We start from the raw sequence: 17,976 nt of genomic DNA, 5'->3' as shown, positions 1-17,976 counted from the left end.
ATTTCAGAATAAAATTCGAGGTACGATAACGAATGAAAATGGCTCGTTCAGAAAGTCTAATTTTAACTCCGTTGTTTCATTTCAGCAAACTACAGTTCCACAAAACAACTCAGTGTCAATATCGTAATTGCAAGTTCATAAATTTTACAGTTTGCATGTGTGGGAGCGGAGTTATCGACCATGCAAATCTTCATCTATCAAAAGGTACCTCGTGATTGAATCAAGTTAGCATGTCTTATATACTAGTGAATTGATGTTTAATTTTCGTAGTGGTAGTTATGCCACAATACTCCCCCACCAGAATTTTATCAGAGATGGAATTCGATGAACGGTTTCCACTTAGTTGCTGTACTTGTGAAAGACCGGGAGAGAGTCACCGGATTTTTTGAGTGCTGAATGTGAGAGGTGTATTAACTTCACAGACGTGGTCGCTCCTGTGTTGCCTTTAGCAGTCGAGTGTATGCAAGCAGACGTTGTGTTTACGGCACAGGTAGACGTAAACCTGTGCCGTAAACCATTTCAGGACAGGAACCTTTCAAGTCATCTTTGAATGCTGATCTGATTCCTAGTAAAACGATAGGAAGAGTCTCGGTCCATCGAAGTTTGTTGTGGCACATACCTTTCTTTAAGGTTCTATGCAGGCGTTCGATCATACCATGATACGGCGTGGTACGTATTCTTTTTATCCCCAGCATGGACGATAGATTGGTAAACAATTTTGACATGAATTGTCGGCCTTGATCACTTGTTATTACAACTGGCACTCCAAACCGGGAAATCCAATTAGTAACGAAAAGTTTTGCAACAGTTGATCGAGACGAGACTGTGTAGCAACAGCGTGAGGAAGATTGGATAATGTTGCAGTCACAAGTAGCAAGTCAACTGTTCAATGTAGTCCATCCAACGAAGTACGTGTTACTGTCAATAGATTGCGAAGTAGGCGTTACTGCGAGTACAAATCACGCCCGGGTCACCAATGTGGGGGCGGAGTTATCGACCATGCCAACCTTCATCTATCAAAAGGTACCTCGTGATTGAATCAAGTTAGCATGTCTTATGTACCAGTGAATTGAAGTTTAATTTTCGTAGTGGTAGTTACGCCACGCGTGTAACAAAACAAAATGTCACGGTAGGGAAAAAAAGGGAGAAAAAATTTGCGAAGAAAGCACTTAAAATTGATAATAAACTACACTTGAACTTTAAAAAGCTGGAATTAAGTTCACAAACANAACCATTTCAGAACAGGAACCTTTCAAGTCATCTTTGAATGCTGATCTGATTCCTAGTAAAACGATAGGAAGAGTCTCGGTCCATCGAAGTTTGTTGTGGCACATAATACCTAGGTTCTATGCAGGCGTTCGATCATACCATTCGCCATAGCATGATACGGCGTGGTATGTATTCCTTTTATTCCCAGCATGGACGATAGATTGGCAAAAAATTTTGACATGAATTGTCGGCCTTGATCACTTGTTATTACAACTGACACTCCAAACCGGGAAATCCAATTAGTAACGAAACATTTTGCAACAGTTGATCGAGACGAGACTGAGTAGCAATAGCATGGATAATGTTGCAGTCACAAGTAGCAAGTCAACTGTTCAATGTGGACCATCCAACGAAGTAGGCGTTACTGTCAATAGATTGCGAAGTAGGCGTTACTGCGGGTACAAATCACGTCCGGGTCACCAATGTGGGGGCGGAGTTATCGACCATGACAACCTTCATCTATCAAAAGGTACCTCGTGATTGAATCAAGTTAGCATGTCTTATGTACCAGTGAATTGAAGTTTAATTTTCGTAGTGGTTGTTACGCCACTCGTGTAACAAAACAAAATGTCACGGTAGGGAAAAAAAGGGAGAAAAAATTTGCGAAGAAAGCACTTAAAATTGATAATAAACTACACTTGAACTTTAAAAAGCTGGAATTAAGTTCACAAACAAAACTGTTTTTTTTTAGCAAATTAAATTTCAACTCTGTGGCCTGCACAGCAACCCGTTTGGTATTTTTCATAGTTTGTCTACGGTAAGAACTCCCCCTGCCACAATGTCTGCTATGGAAACAAGAATAGCGCATTTCAAGGAGGGTAGCTTCTCTTCACTCTAGGGCTAACACAATAGACTGAAGAAAAAGATTCCCTTTCTCTTGCCGACACGAGCCAAAACTTGTCCTAAACAATGACCTCACACTCCTACTTGAAATAGTCACCTGATTAACATAGTCACCTCCACGGGTTCAGACGAATGACTAGGGGAGTTCTTACATAAGACAAACAATACGTTAAAAATATTTTTCGAAATAATTTCGAACATTTTTTTATTCCATCGCACTGCCGTAAATTTTTTTTACAAACATTCGAAATTTCAAAGTCTTATAGTTTTTGCGCAACAAAAGAAAATGTAACATTTAGTTGAGCATCCCAAAATTGCATCAGCTATGTGATTTTTTAGATAGAGTTAAACTAAAATGATTCTTATAAAATACAGTGCTCATAGACACGAAAAATCCATTAAAAAAAATGCATATTTTCACCTATCTATTTTATTTAATTTATACTATTTTTATTTTGTTTGCTTTAATTTTAATAGGAAAAAAAATGTTGATGAAATTATTCATCAAAAACAAATTTACCGATTATAAACATTAATAAAATGATTAAAAATTATTCTATTAAATTATTTCAGTAAATTTTTTATGTACATTTTATAATTGCTTCTATTAATCAATTTTCTGCTACAGAAGCTTCCGTTATTTATTAAAAAAATGACATCTATAATAACAATACGTTTATATGTATTTACATAAAAAATTGGCAAAATGCTTCACAACCTGCTGTCACGAAAAAATTTGGAATTTCTCTTGATTTTACTTCCTTTAACTTAATCGGTCATGTAAGTTATTGTATGTATGTATTGAAAAAAAAAGGGAAAATAGACAAGTTCTTTTTTTTTTTAGTAGCGTCGAACGAAACAAAACTTTTTTAATTGTTAATTTGGCTTCTTTGGGAAATCCTAGCCAAGCGTGACAAATTTAACTTCTTCCATTGGTGGTTCATAAGACACTATAACTTCGTCACAATCTGGATAAGTTTTCGCTTGGCCCTTTATAAAGAACGTGATAAAAAGTCTTTTCTTTCGAAGGGTTTCAACCTTATCGTGATAACACAGGTGAGTTTATTAAAAATTTATTGATCTTTATTTATCTATAAAAAAGGAATGGCATTAAAGGAAGGAAATAATAATATAAATTTACTTTCTATAAATTAAAAAAAAAATCTTTTTTTTTCTCATCTAATTGAATTTTTATTTTTAATACTTTATGCATTATAACACGAACGCATATTTCACAAATTTCTGAGTTTTGTCCTTTACTTGTTAATATTACATAACCAGCAAATATTAGTAAAGACTTATGAACATCTAGTTAAAACTCAATACTGCATAGAATCAATTTTTTAAAGAAGGTGCATGCAATCTTTTTTTAAATTAACACTTGATGACAGCCCTAAATTTAAAGATATCACCAAGATTTTTTTTTCAAGTCCATCCTCCTATGTAAGAGATTAAATAAAAGATGAAGTTATAGATTTATATTAATTAATTTTGCCATTAATACTAACATTCTTTATTTTGGCTGCTAATATTGGATAATATTTATAAACTTGTAGTTAAAATGCGATTTCCTTTTTCAATGCACAAATTTGCAACTTTCATCCGAAATGATATTTTTTTTCAGTCCGTCTTTGCATATGTTGTTTTAAATTGTAAGCATGCCATAATTTTCTTTTCATTAATTAACCCTAAAATTATAAATGTCATGATTAGTGATAATTTATTTTTTGTTATTTCCGATATCACAAGAATAATAATGATCTTACCTATATATTATTTTTAAATGTAAGAGATTTTTCAACTGATTCTGGCCATATTTGGTTTATATATAATTACTGTTTTTGCCTATCATTGGTCAAGTTTTTGCAGATAAAATTATTTTCGTTTATTTGAATAAAAAATATATTAGGTAAGCTTAAAGATATGAACCAGAACAAATGACTTAAATTGAATTGATAATATAATTTATACCTTAAAATGAAGGGAGGACGTTTATCACACAGTATAATATTTGATTTGTTTAAATCGCGAAATTTAAATTTTATGTCTTTTATTAAATTTTGTTCACCACCCAAAAATTTTAGAATTGCATCCTGGGGTGGGCAGAGAGAGGGTGTGCGAAGGAACAAACCGCCTAGGTATCTAATCCAGCTAAATCAACGACTTAACATCTTTTAATCTGATACTTTTATTTTTATTATAAAATTATGATTTTTATACACATTAATATTTAGCTGATGAAAAATATTTTATGAAGAACTAAATGTGAATTTTCAACAAATTTAATTATGAAGATTTACGTAATTAAATTTTAGATATTCTTTACATCTAAGAAATATGCAAAAATATTTTCTAGGATACAATAAATTTTTTCATTAGCGAATAATTTCTAATTATTATCACATAGAAATAAGTTTAAAGTATAAGTTTAGATTTTTATAAATAACTAATTTTAATGCTTTTCTCTTTTTTTTCTTTAAAGCAAAGGGGTGTATTTTTTGCCTCTCGCTGCTACACTCCTTTTTTTTTTGTAAGGGACATCGAATCAAGAAGTTTACCCAAGGCATTCAGGCACCTTTGCACACCACTGATTTCAAATAAATAAGTTGTACGACAAATGTTTTTTATATAATTTATGATAAAAANCTCCTTTTTTTTTTGTAAGGGACATCGAATCAAGAAGTTTACCCAAGGAATTCAAGCACCTTTGCACACCACTGATTTCAAATAAATAAGTTGTACGACAAATGTTTTTTACATAATTTATGATAAAAATTTTGATTGTGTAAAAAACTTAATTTAGCTTATACTTTTTACAAATAAGCTTCTAATTTTTTTTTCCTTTTAAAAAATTTGTTTGATCAATATTTCAAATTCTATGTTCAATTTTTGATAATCCCTTTGAGATTATTAAGTCTGTAGATTTAGATTGGTAAACAGGTTAACTCAAAAGTATTGTACAAATATCTGCGTGTAGGTCGGAAATATGAGTCTAAGCAAGAATCCTACTGAAATATATGGTCACATACTCAATACAAACGTTCTAGCTGAACTGAATGCTACATTTTTTCACCGACGAGATAGCCACCTCGTTCACCAGACCTGTCCTCTTCTAGTTTCATCTTCCCATTGATTGAGGATTACTGTCTTCTTTTCTTTGGTTGCCAAACGAAAAATGGTTCTGTAATAGACGCGTTGTCGTTACGAGACGCGTTTTACAGTTGCAGGACACAATTTTGAAGATTTGATCTGCAACTTTCTTATGAACAAATCTGTTTTGCATTATCAACTTTGAACACTACATTATCATCATTTTTGACGCATCTTACAACTTTTAGTCTCCGAGTTAGTGTGATATTCCTAAATAATTTTTTTCCCTTCTCATGTTCCTGATATATATCTAGATTTTGGAAAAATAGTTCTGACTTCTACTTTCTTTTAAACATTCCTTTTAAACTCAGTAGATACATTAAATATCGAAAGTAATTTATGCTCAGCTCAAGTTAGGCTTACGTTTGTATATAGTACTAGGACTTCTACGATAATGCACTTATATCGAGAAGATTTATATCTTGATAAAAGTGTCGCTTTTTTTGTAAATTTTAGGTAACGAGAGCATTAAAATCCTTAAACTTCAATTCTTGCAAATTACGCAAATACTAAGATACTGGTGAGTGTGAAGATAAAACCTTAAATGTTTGAGAGTCCAATGTTAAGCATACTAATTATTAGTACAAATGATATTTTAAGGTACTGAAAGAAATCGAAGAACGTACTTTTTTCGAATAAAAATACCTTTTCATATATTTTGCTTCTTGATCCTCAAAATATTGAGATCAGCTGCTATTTGGAAACTACGGTTCCAATAGTTTAGTTGGAAGAACAATCAGAAAATAAACAATCGCAACTATTAGAACAATTCGAAACAATCAGAATTATTTTAGCCTGTCTTTGAAACTATTTAAAAAAAATTTAAAAAAATTTGATAATATTTAGATAATTCTAGGGAAAAAAAATTATAAATAGTTGTATTATTAAATTTATTAATTATCGAAAAGAATTCGAATTTTAAAGTGAGTATCCTTGTTTAGATAATTTTGAACTGAGAACCCATAAATTACGAAATCCTATAGTTGAACGAAATTGATCGAATAGTTTTTGCGCAACAACCTTTAAAAAGCATCGTAATTTTAATTTCTATTTTCCGGTCACTACCTGATCATTCCGGCCACTATTTTGACTACAGTATCCTTATATTTTGAGGGTCAGTAATACAAAACCGTCGAAAAAAATATTTACGAAATGTTCGCCTTTATGTTTAAATTCTTAACTTATTGTTTGTCTAAGTTAATTTCAATTCCTTAATCCTTGGATAATTAAGATTGTACGTAAAAATCAGATCATTAGATTAAAAAAAAGTGCGTGGAGTCCCTCCGCGCGGAAAAAGTTAAACTTCGCAACCTGCGACGTTAATTGTAGAAGAATCAACAGTCGTAGAAGGATCACTAGTTCTATTCAACGACTCTTTTTCCTGCTCCGCTCGCTTCCGTGCTCACGGCTTGTAATCACGGTAATATTGTGCTTTTTCCCCTCGTGGACCTCTTGAACCTGTGGAAGTGCTTGTGGTTGCCTCATCGTCTCGCCNTCCGGTCACTATTTTGGCTATATTTTCTACAGTATCCTTATATTTTGAGGGTCAATAATACAAAACCGTCGGAAAAAATATTTACGAAATGTTCGTCTTTATGTTTAAATTCTTAACTTATTGTTTGTCTAAGTTAGTTTCAATTCCTCAATCCTTGGATCATTAAGATTGCACGTGAAAATCAGATCATGAGATTAAAAAAATAGTGCGTGGAGTCCCTCCGCGCGGAAGAAGTTAAACTTCGCAACCTGCGACGTTAATTGTAGAAGAATCAACAGTCGTAGAAGGATCACTAGTTCTATTCAACGACTCTTTTTCCTGCTCCGCTCGCTTCCGTGCTCACGGCTTGTAATCACGGTAATATTGTGCTTTTTCCCCTCGTGGACCTCTTGAACCTGTGGAAATGCTTGTGGTGCCTCATCGTCTCGCCCTGGAAAATGTATTTACAAGAGACGTACCTCGACATAACCTTAAATCCGTCGCATTGCTCGTGGGATTGTTTTCACTCATTTTTTACAATTGTTATACACTAAATTTGAAAATAAAAAATACTACCCTATTAAATTATATGTGTATTAAAACAAACTAAAAAAATATATTTATAGAAAAACAATACTTTTATGCTTGTNTAGTACAACCAAGCCAATAAGAGAAAAGAAAATGGCCAATGAAAACTTTACCACGTGATTTCCCGGCCAATAAAAATGTAGCGTTAAACGTTTAACGCAACCTTGTTGGAAGTCGCTTAAGAAGTATAACTTCAAAAATATTCTGAAGTTTTGTTTTCTCATTTTACAAGTTTAAAGTAAAATTATCGCAATTAATTCAGAAGCGGTTTTTGTATTATTTACTGCATGCGCTTATTTCCCCTTCTATTAGGACATGCGTGAGCAAATTTATTCAGTATTTAGAATATGTTAATAAACTTAACAGTTGAAGAAAAATTCCTAAAAAATTTATATGAAATATCATGAAAGTTTGGTGATTAAGGAAGTAAAACTTTTGTTTCATCATCCAATGGAAACTTGAATAAAGAGTATGAATCGTCGAAATTCGTGAAAGTGTTAATAGTTATCTCTTTTCTCTTAAGTGTAAATTATACAACCCTAGATAGAACTCTGCTCTCTACTTTTGCGCAAATGTTAAAAAAAATTTTTTTTTTCATTTAATTTTAGATCCTGCTCTTTTGGTAAGGGCTATTTGCCATGAAAATAAAAGATACAGCATGGATTATAATCGTGCTTTCTGGTAAGTTGCACTTATTTTTATTGCTTGTAATATTAAGTATTTTAGTGCTTAGAATTGCTTGAGGAAAACTACTTACCATTTTTGAAGCTTTTTTTCTCACTTTATTTACTAAATATTTGAAAAAAATTAATGAATACAATATTTCTCTACATTAAAAATTGCAAGATCAGCTGCTGCCACTGTTTTGGGTGTTCAACTTCACTTTACATTTTGTTTTATACTGCTAAAACGATTAGATAGAATTTCGTCGATGTTTAAAAAATTTATTAGAAAGTACAACAAGGAAATAAAAAGTTTAGCGTTTGATAATTAGTTCGAGAAATACTAACTGTCAAGCTTGTAGTAAAAAATATCATGCAAGCCGATCTACAGCCTGTTGAAATGCAACTATGGAGATGAAATTTCATATTGTGACAAAGCCATTTTTATTTCTTAACTTGATGGTATTTTTTTAAAAACACACTTCGAATTCAATTTTAAGCGTTTTTTGGGAAATTTTAAAGTTTTTTTTTTGCATTATTTATTATTTATCCATTGTGGTTGAAAAATGTATTTTACTCTCTCCCGAGATTTTTACATATGCTAACGTTTAAGTTGATGAAGAAAGTAACAAGAAAAGAAGAGGTATTAAATGATGCCAAATATAAGTTTCAAACGTTTATACTAAAATTTTAATTAAAAAAAAATTAATACAAGATGCAGAAAAACCTTTCCCCATTTGCACTGTTATAATTTTCGTTAACGAGTAAAATTCCTTCTCATTTATTTCTTATTATTGCGTTATATATTCGGTTTTACGAAGATTAAATTTTTTTATCAAGTAAATATGATTTATTTATTGATTTTTTAGTCTCATTATAAAGCTTATCATAAGAAATATATAGGAAACAATACACCTCTTATTATTTAGATAAAATGATCAAGTGCGTAGACAAGTAGGTACAAATCAAAGATCATATATTTTATACTATTTGTAAACTAAAGCCCTTATAACTTCCTAATTATTAGTTCTGTCGACCTATATTAGATGTTATTCGATTTAGCATAAGAAAATTAGAGTTAGCAATACCTTCCTTGGCTACTCTATAGGAATGTTTAAGTTTCTTTCACTTTTGATCCCCTGCAACTCATTAAATTCAAAATGGTGGTTAAAACTGGTATCAAGCATGTGACTGGTGCACATTAAATCTATCGGGTTACAAAGTCCTCCATGTCCCCATAACAAATTCTATCTCTAGTGGTACTGAATTGGAGACTGATTGTTCTCTGGATCAAGTCAAAATTGCGATCTGTGGATGATCAAATGGATGTATGAAAGGGTCCTCCCTATCAACGGGTGTGGCGTATGGGTGTGACAGAAGTCGAGTTCTTGTCCATAGATGGCGCCACTGGAAAATAAGAACAATCTCACCCCCTCTGCCTCAATGGCTGGCGACAACAACTAGTATCAAGTGAAGAGGCTAACTTCAGATATCCTCGGACCCAAACGACAAATTTGAAAGCAAATTTTAACACTGAGCTACTTTGAAAATTGATTTTTTTCCATAGTCAGACTTTACTTATTGTTCTCTTATTTCATAAAACTAGCACATAAATAATTGCAAAATATTATTTTAAGCTTAACATAATGCAGAAAACATTATTTAAAACATAAATGCAGTTTTTTATTTCGTGATTTATTTTTGTAGATTCAGCGCACTGAAGGCAAGATTTTCGTAATCTAACAAAATTATTTTTGCATTTATTATATAACACAAAACCTGTTTTGCAAGGATACGAAACGATTGGTAGATATTAAATAGATTTTAGCTTACTTGGTTTAAAAATTGAATTTTTTTTTAATTGCGTTAACCTTTGAAAATTTAGTGCAACTCCTCTAAGATTCAATATGAGAATTCTCCAATTAATAGGTTTTTGATGAATCGTCAAAAACATATTACTGATTCCTCATAGAAGTAAACCGTACATCTAAATATAGAGCTGATAAAGAAAAACGGCTTTAAAATTTATAAAAAGGTCGTCAAATGTTATCAAAATCAATCAGATCTTAGGAATGCCTAAGAAGCTGTTCCAAATATCCGAAAGTAAAATAGATAGGTAAAAAATGCTTTCATATTTGTCAAACCTTAATTAATCCCTATTGTCCCCCCCCCCCATTGCAAATTTTTTTTGTACTTTTTCAATTTATTTCTTATTTGAAATTAGATGTAAAAATATTTTTACTAGTTTTGAGTGTTAAATTTTCAAAATTTTTTTCGGATGATTGATTTACTGCGAATTTCTTAATAAATTGACATATTTGAAATAAACGCACTCATTTTAACTCTGATTCATTTTATAAATTGTTCGCCAAGAAGCAATTTACAAATAAACTAATATAAATATAACTAAAATGCAAATCTTGTACATTAAATACGTAAGCGTACACTTGTGTGCAGGCGGAGCCAGAAGAGAAGCAGGCTTTATAAGTGCGCAAAAGTTAAGACGCATTTTGTTCGCTAGCACGATTCGGCGAATTTCTCTGTGTTATTTCGCAGCGATAGGTTAAATTCTAATTGCAATAGTAAAATTGAGCAATCTCCAGCGTTTAGATGATGGAATAAGGTGGTGAATTGTGGAGAGGCTAGAAGCAGACCAATCTTAGGTCCAGATTTGTAGATAGTTCAATTTAACGTCCAGCGTCGTGTGTAACTTATGGAAACAGTACCAGGATTCCGGATCCATCGAGACAAAGCCTAGGTAAGGTGGTACAAGAGCCACGACGGCCAGAGACGATCACCATTTGTCCATTATAGCGAGGCTACAGCTTCTCAGCTCTCTCGTGACTTGTATGCAGTCACAGGAACCCGTGTTCCAAGGATGACTGTTTCCAAACGACTTCATGAGAAGGGGTTGTTTGCAAGAAAACCTGCTGTTTGCGTCCAGCTCAATTCTACAGGCGAGAGAGTCCGTTCAGCATGGTGCAGAGAGCATAGAGATTGGAGTATGGATCATTGGCCCACCGTTTTCTTCACTAATAAGTCCCGGTTCAGTCTAAACACCGATTCTCGCCCTAGGGTCATATGGAGAGAACCAGGCACCCGCTACTTACCCACCAATGTCAGCAAAATAAACCATTACGACGGAGCAGGTTTTATGGTCTGGGCAGGCATCATGTTGGATGGCCGCACACCTCTCCTTGTCTTTGAAAGAGCTCTGTGACTGGTGTAAGGTATAGGGATCAGATCATGGATCACCATATTCGCTTTTTCAGGGGTGCAGTTAGCCCTGAGTTCATTTTATTGTACGATAACGCTAGGCTACTTAGAGATATTCTGGTCGACGAATATATAGAGAGTGAGGATATTCGCCGGATGGATTGACCAGCTAGATCTCCAGACCTTAGCACAATTGAGCATGTCTAGGGCGCTCTGGGGAAGGCAATAGCAACTCGCTACCCTCCTCCGAGAATCATCCAGGGAATGAAAATAGCATTGCTGAACCAGTGGGAACAATCGCCACAGAAAATGATAAACTGCCTTATTTCGAGCATGAAATCACACTGCAAGGTCTACATATCTGTAAGAGGGGACCATTCCTTCTGTTAACCCATTTTTTTTGCTTATTCTGCAACTGCTGTTTCCTAGCTTCTGGCTCCAACAAGTGTTACACGCGATCATGCGTGTGTATCACGATTGTTGAGTGGTTATTTGTTTCGCATTGTATCAATGTACACTGACTGAGCAAAACTCATGGGATACCCACCTAATATCTGGTCGGGCCCTCTCTGGCCCTACGGAGTGCAGCGATACGGCGTGGAAGTGAGTCCGCAAGGCTCTGCAACACGTCCGGAGGTAGTTGGCACCACACATCCTGCTGAGCGGTAGCCGATTTTGGCCTGTTCGTGGGTTGAGGATTCAATGCCCTGAGCCTGACGTCGGGGGCATCCCANCCACGTGCGTGTGGTGTGATTCTGGCTGGCCAATGTTCACCGGTGAATGTTGACAATCAAATTAGTCGCTTTGGTGAATGTCCGAAATATTTATTACATCCAATTTGATACTAATTTTTTCGTGGATATAATTACATTTATTCGATATTTTAATACTTACTGAGAGGTTAGAACAAACATCAGTGTTTGGAGTATCGGGCAAATATATACCGGGCAATGGCACTTGACTTTAAAAAAAATATCATTGTAGGGTATACCGGGCAAATGTATACCGAACAGTGGCACTTGACCTTAAAAAAACATCAGTGTAGTATATACCGGGCAAATGTATACCGGGTAATGGCACTTAACCAGACCTAGTATGACTAGACCTTTGGTAAATGTCCGAAATATATACTAGGTCTAGTGCCACTTTTGCTATAGCTTAAATATTTAAAAAAAATTAAACAAAGCGTTTGAATCAATTTTAAACTGATACCGAAATTATTGCTTTAAAATTAAAAAAAAAAATAGAAACTGCGTCAGATAAGAGTAATTGAAGTAGTTGCTTTATACAGCGTATGTGCGGGAAAAAATTAAAAACAAAATTATCCAGTTGCATCTAAAAGTGGATGAATATCTCAAGACACCCTGTGGCTGTGTGTGACACAAATTGCCCACTTGACTTTTAGCATTATAATGACCGGGCAATGTAATAATTGCAACATAATTTATCATTTTTTCATATCCTTTTGGGCACTTTTTAAATTGCCCGGGCATTATAAACAATGCCCAATTATTTACATTGCCCGCGACATATTTATTTATTTCAAATGGCAGAGGTAATTGACATAAAAAAGCTAAAACATAGGAACAAAACAAGAAAGTAAAAAGTCATTTCCTTAGGAGCGCTCTTGCTTCCCAATATCGCTCGGTAGATGACGACCGCGGAGGGCCCTGCAGCAACCCGCGACATATACATATCAAATTTCATTAAAATCGGTTCAGTAGTCCTAGAGATAATTGCAAATTCTCTTAATATTTTAGACCAGTGTACATGGAAATATTTATCATCCTTTTTCAATTTTTTATTCTACCTTTTATATCTGATTGAAACAAATAATTAGAATATTATTTGTTTCAATAGGATTGGTGTCGGATAAAGAATATTTTATTGGAATGGGGATATTTTCAATCGAAATATAAGATCCCGTTATTTGAACTCTGTCATTTCTTCCTAGTTCATTATTGTTTAAATGAAAACGTAGTTTGTACAATTATGTGTTTCGTTATAACTGCTGTTAAAAAAACTGTTTTTTTTTTACTATTTATGAAAATTAAAAACAATATATATCCTTACATCGACATTTCTCGAGATCTTGAGTTATTATTAAAAATAGATCCGCCTATATTAACTTATTGCTCTAAATGCTAAACAGATATTTTCTTCACACTTTCTGGAAAACAAAGCACAACGAAATAAAAAAAATCAGTTCAGTGTACGGACAGTTCCTTTTCACAGTCAAAGACAGACAAGGAAAATTAAGAATAAGGTTTTTTTTTTTGGTCAGTTCTGTGTCTATTGTCTATATCAACGAAACGTTTTTAAGGGAAATAATCTATCAGTCTTTTTTCTGTTATTCATATTAATTGGAAGTTTAACTGTGAAATAAAGAAGAAGAAAAAAATCAATTTTTGTTCTTTGTTTATTATTTGGTACATTTGAAGCGGGTTGATTAATATGAATGTGATGCGAAGCGTGATACGAATTCAACTAAAAATGAAGTTTATTCACCTTAACTCAAATGCAATCAAAAGTAGCGTTGTGTATTTTGTTATTGTTCAGCATAAACCATAAACTGTGTAATTAAATGTCACAGTAAAGTATTTTCCAAAGTTTCTTTTTGCCCCAGTCACGGTAAAGCCTTCCCTTTAAATTTAACAGCAACCTTTTAATAAATGTTATTAGTTTTTTGATGAATAAACAAGAAGAGTCATATCGGGACTTGCGCCCCAAAAAGTTGCTAAATTTTGAATTTTGATGACAATCACGCAGAAGTCCACGAAAAATTAAAAAAAAAGATGAAGATCAATTTGAAGAGTTGATAAATTTTGGAGGCATCCGGGCACTAGCACGCTAAAAACTGTAAATAAGGAAAAAAAGAATAAATTAAAGGTGGGTACTAACTTTGATGTCACGATAAACCATGGGTAACCTCCTACATACTTTTTAAAACTTTTTATAAGGATAAGAACTCTTAGGTACCAGAGGAACGGCGCACCTTCACTGGTTTTTAAAAAAAAATCCTCACTTTTCGCCAATTTTTCAGTTCTTTTTTAGGAAATGCAAATTGTTCTGTTTATTGCAAAAATTGTTTATTTCTGTAATTTTTTATTGCTTGTATTTCTTTACTACATTCATTATTTTTTCATTATTGTTTTTTTCTTTCTTTATTACTGTAAAAGAAATTTTTTTTAAAGATGTTTAAAAAGTAAAAGTTCTCCGAGCAGTATCTCCCTACCCTTGCTTATTTTTTTTTTATTCAGCTTTAACGCGTTCACGCCGGGAAAAGTGAAAATATTGGTACGGGAAAAGAGAAAATACTGGTAGAAGAACTATTTCAATATTAGATAATATTCGGGAGGAGTTAATCTATTCTCAACAATAACAATTCACTGTAAGGAAATTTATCACGGCGAAGAAGCAATTCAATATAAAAATTGCATCCGTTAAAAACAATTGGTAGTTATGGATTTTTATTATTCCCGGAAAAAAACTAAAAAATGAAATTTATTTGTTACCAGTTTTTACTCCGGTGCACCGCCCGATGAGACAATCTAGCGTGACCCACCGGTGGGTCACCCCGGCATGAACGTGTTAAATTAAGTCAAGAATTTTCTTTAAAAAATGTAATAAACCTCATTTCCAAGTGGTTATGTATAATTTAGAGAATTCTAAACCAAACACAGTTTAGAAACCAAATAGAAATTTGCATCTTATTTTGAAAAAGAAGTGCATAAAAAGTTGGGATTTTAGCGTTTCTTTACTAAAAAACTTGCCATTGCCATATTGTTTGGCGCCTAGGCTACGGTAGTTGGCGCGAACAAGTACCAATGCGGAAATATCACACAGTAAACACTCATCAATTTAATGTTTCCGTCATACCGTCAATCCGTCTTTTTTTTTGTTTATTTAATTCTGTGACAAATTCTATTTTAAGCAGAGAGAAGAAATATACATTGGTAATTTATACACCAGCATAGTAACATAAATATTTATAATATTCAGCATAAAAATATATTTAAGAAAAAGAAAAATGGAAAAGAGAATATTTAAATAAAACTGTTATTTACCTTTAAGTGCTGAGAAAAATACTTAGCTTTTATTAACACGTAAAGAAGAAACATCCGAAACAATGTATGGAATTAAAATAAAAATCAAACGATAAAAGAGAATACCATAAATTCAATTAAAAAAACGGTAAATTCTTCGTCGAACTAGTAGTTAGGCTTACTATCACACCATATGCTAGGATAATAAAAAAATCATTGCCATTTTCCCGTGTTTTAAACTGAAATTATTTTTAATTTTTTTTATATTATTAATTTAACTCTGTGACAAATTCTACTTTAAAATGAAAGAAGAAAAACATACACTAATAATTTGTACACCACCATAGTAACAAGAAGAAAGAACCATTTTCAGTATTTATTTTTCTATTAGTTTAAAGGTATTAAAGGTGCATGTTAAGCACATAAGTATTTATAATATTCAATACAAATAAAAGGAGAGAATATTTAAGTAAAATTGTAATTTGTTCTTAGTATTAAGAATTAAAGTAGTTATTTTTTTATTAACACTCGATATCCTTTAAAGAAACTTTAAAAGAGTTTATAAAATTAAATTAAAACCAAACAATTGGGTATAATATAAAAAAAAACACAACTACTTCCACTTAGTAGGAATAACATTTACCATGACGCAATGCTAAATTCTATGCCACTATCCACATAAATCAATTATTAATCAAAAATCGAATATCAATTACTTTTCTTTATAATGCAATAAAATCTGGCGAGCAGCTATTTAAACGATCAAACACTTCGTTTGTTTATTTGTGGCTTGAAGTTAGGCTCGCAGAAAATGCCGTTCATGGGTTAAATTTAGTAGGAATAACACAACCTGTGACGTAGGCTATAGTATACCCAATTAAAGAGAATACCATAAATTCAATTTAAAAAGAAAAAGATAAATTCTTCGTCTAACTAGTTGTTAGGCTTATTATCACACCGTGGTGCTACATATGTTAGAAAAATAAAAAAATTATTGCTATTTTCCTGTGTTCTAAATTTAAAATTTCTGCTTTTTTTCTTTCTTATTATAAGTTTAACTCTGTGACAAATTCTACTTTAAATTGGGGGAAGAAAAACATTCATTCACAATTTATACATCAATATAATAACAAGAAGAAAGAGCAGTTTTCAGAATTTATTTTTCTATTAGTTTAAAGGTATTAAAGATGGCTGTGAATCAAATAAATATTAACAATATTTAACATAAAGATATATCTACGAACAAGAAAAATAGAAAAGAGAGAATTTTTTTAGAATATTTAAATAGAATTGCAATTTAATTTAACTGCTGAGAAAAATACGTTTTTATTAACGCTTGATATCCTTAAAGAAAAAAAAACATCCTAACAGTTTATAGAACTAAAATAAAGCTAAGCAATTAAAGAGTGATTCTATAAATTCAATTTTTTTAAAAAAAGACAAATTCTTCGATTAACTGGTACTTAAGTTTATTACAGCACCGTGACGGTATCCATGTATGACGGGAAAAAAAATTATTGCCATTTTCCTGTGTCCAGTGTTTTGATTTAAAAAAAGAACTTGTATTTTCTTATGTTCTAGTATTTGAATAAAAATATTTTTATTCCTATTTGTGGCATAAATTCTCCTTGTTGATTCGAATTAAAATTTGAAAATAAGTCAAATTAAAATCTTGTTACTCATTAATTTTTCAAAGGAATAACTGGATGATAGTTCGAATTGGAAAAAAATAGTCTGTTATGTTTTTTATTAGTTTAACTCTGTGACAAATTCTATTTTAAACTGAGAGAGGAAAAACATATATTAATAATTTATGCATCAACGTAATAACATGATGAAAGAACAGTTTTCAGAATTTATTTTTCGATTAGGTTAAAGGTGTTAAAGATGCATGTTAAGCACATAAATATTTATAACATTCAATGTAAAAATATAACTAAAAACAAGAAAAAGAGAAAAAGCTAATCTAATATATATAATTCTCTTACGTGGCTCCCAAATTTTGACTATATTTCTTTTCCGCTGGTGGCAACAGTTTTCATTTTTAAAGAAGTACTTTGTACAACTAAATAAGATTCTTTTCACAACACTTAAATATTTACTTTATTTTCTTAAGACTGTNAAACATTTCGAAAAAAAAAAAAAACGAATTCTAAAATAAATAAAAATTAACAACTAAAAAATATAAATGCTGTTGCCAGCCATAGAACTTTTTGAAAGTTAACTTAGCAACATAGATCAAAATGACATAGAAGCGCAACTAGATCAAAATTATGAATTACCGTAGAATTTTTTGAAAGTTAACTTAGTAACATAAATCAAAATGACATAGAAGCGCAACTAGATCAAAATTATGATACCTGAGCGCTTGACGTAACAAATTCTTCAATTCTATGAGTGTTGTATCGCCAAGTGCCCAGATTAACAATTGTGTTTTTAAAGAAATTCTATAAAAAGTTTTAAATAAAAAAAACTTCTATCCAGCTATTTCTACAACTGCTTCTTGAAGAACTTGGCTCATTGATTAAAAATATTGTTTTAATTTTACAGTACTAATTTTACTTCTACTAACATTATTGCTATGACCCTCTTTCATTACATTTTACAACTTCATGATAAATTTGAGGACTTTAAGTTGTTTTGTGGTTGAATACTGACATTTAGAAATGTGTACATTAAAAAAATAATATTTAGAGGTTAAGAGTTGCCTCAGAAAAATTTGAATTGT

The 17,976-nt window shown here is 32.1% G+C and overlaps 1 protein-coding gene across 1 annotated transcript in view; it reads left to right on the top strand.

Moving 5' to 3' along the window:
* Positions 1 to 3,054: 3,054 nt before the first annotated feature.
* The window catches only part of LOC107441530 (chondroitin proteoglycan 2-like), a 46,558-nt gene continuing 31,636 nt past the window's right edge, over positions 3,055 to 17,976 (top strand). The window contains exons 1-2 of the mRNA XM_016054830.3: positions 3,055 to 3,168; positions 7,933 to 8,005. Of these exons, the coding sequence (XP_015910316.3) occupies positions 7,963 to 8,005 (43 nt within the window). The 5' untranslated portion in view covers positions 3,055 to 3,168; positions 7,933 to 7,962. The remainder of the gene's footprint in view (positions 3,169 to 7,932; positions 8,006 to 17,976) is intronic.

This window comes from Parasteatoda tepidariorum, chromosome 6 (genome assembly GCF_043381705.1).
Source record: "Parasteatoda tepidariorum isolate YZ-2023 chromosome 6, CAS_Ptep_4.0, whole genome shotgun sequence".
In the NCBI taxonomy this organism is placed as follows: domain Eukaryota; kingdom Metazoa; phylum Arthropoda; class Arachnida; order Araneae; family Theridiidae; genus Parasteatoda; species Parasteatoda tepidariorum.
The sequence above is the reverse complement of the archived record's forward strand: the minus strand, read 5'-3'. Positions and strand labels throughout refer to the sequence as shown.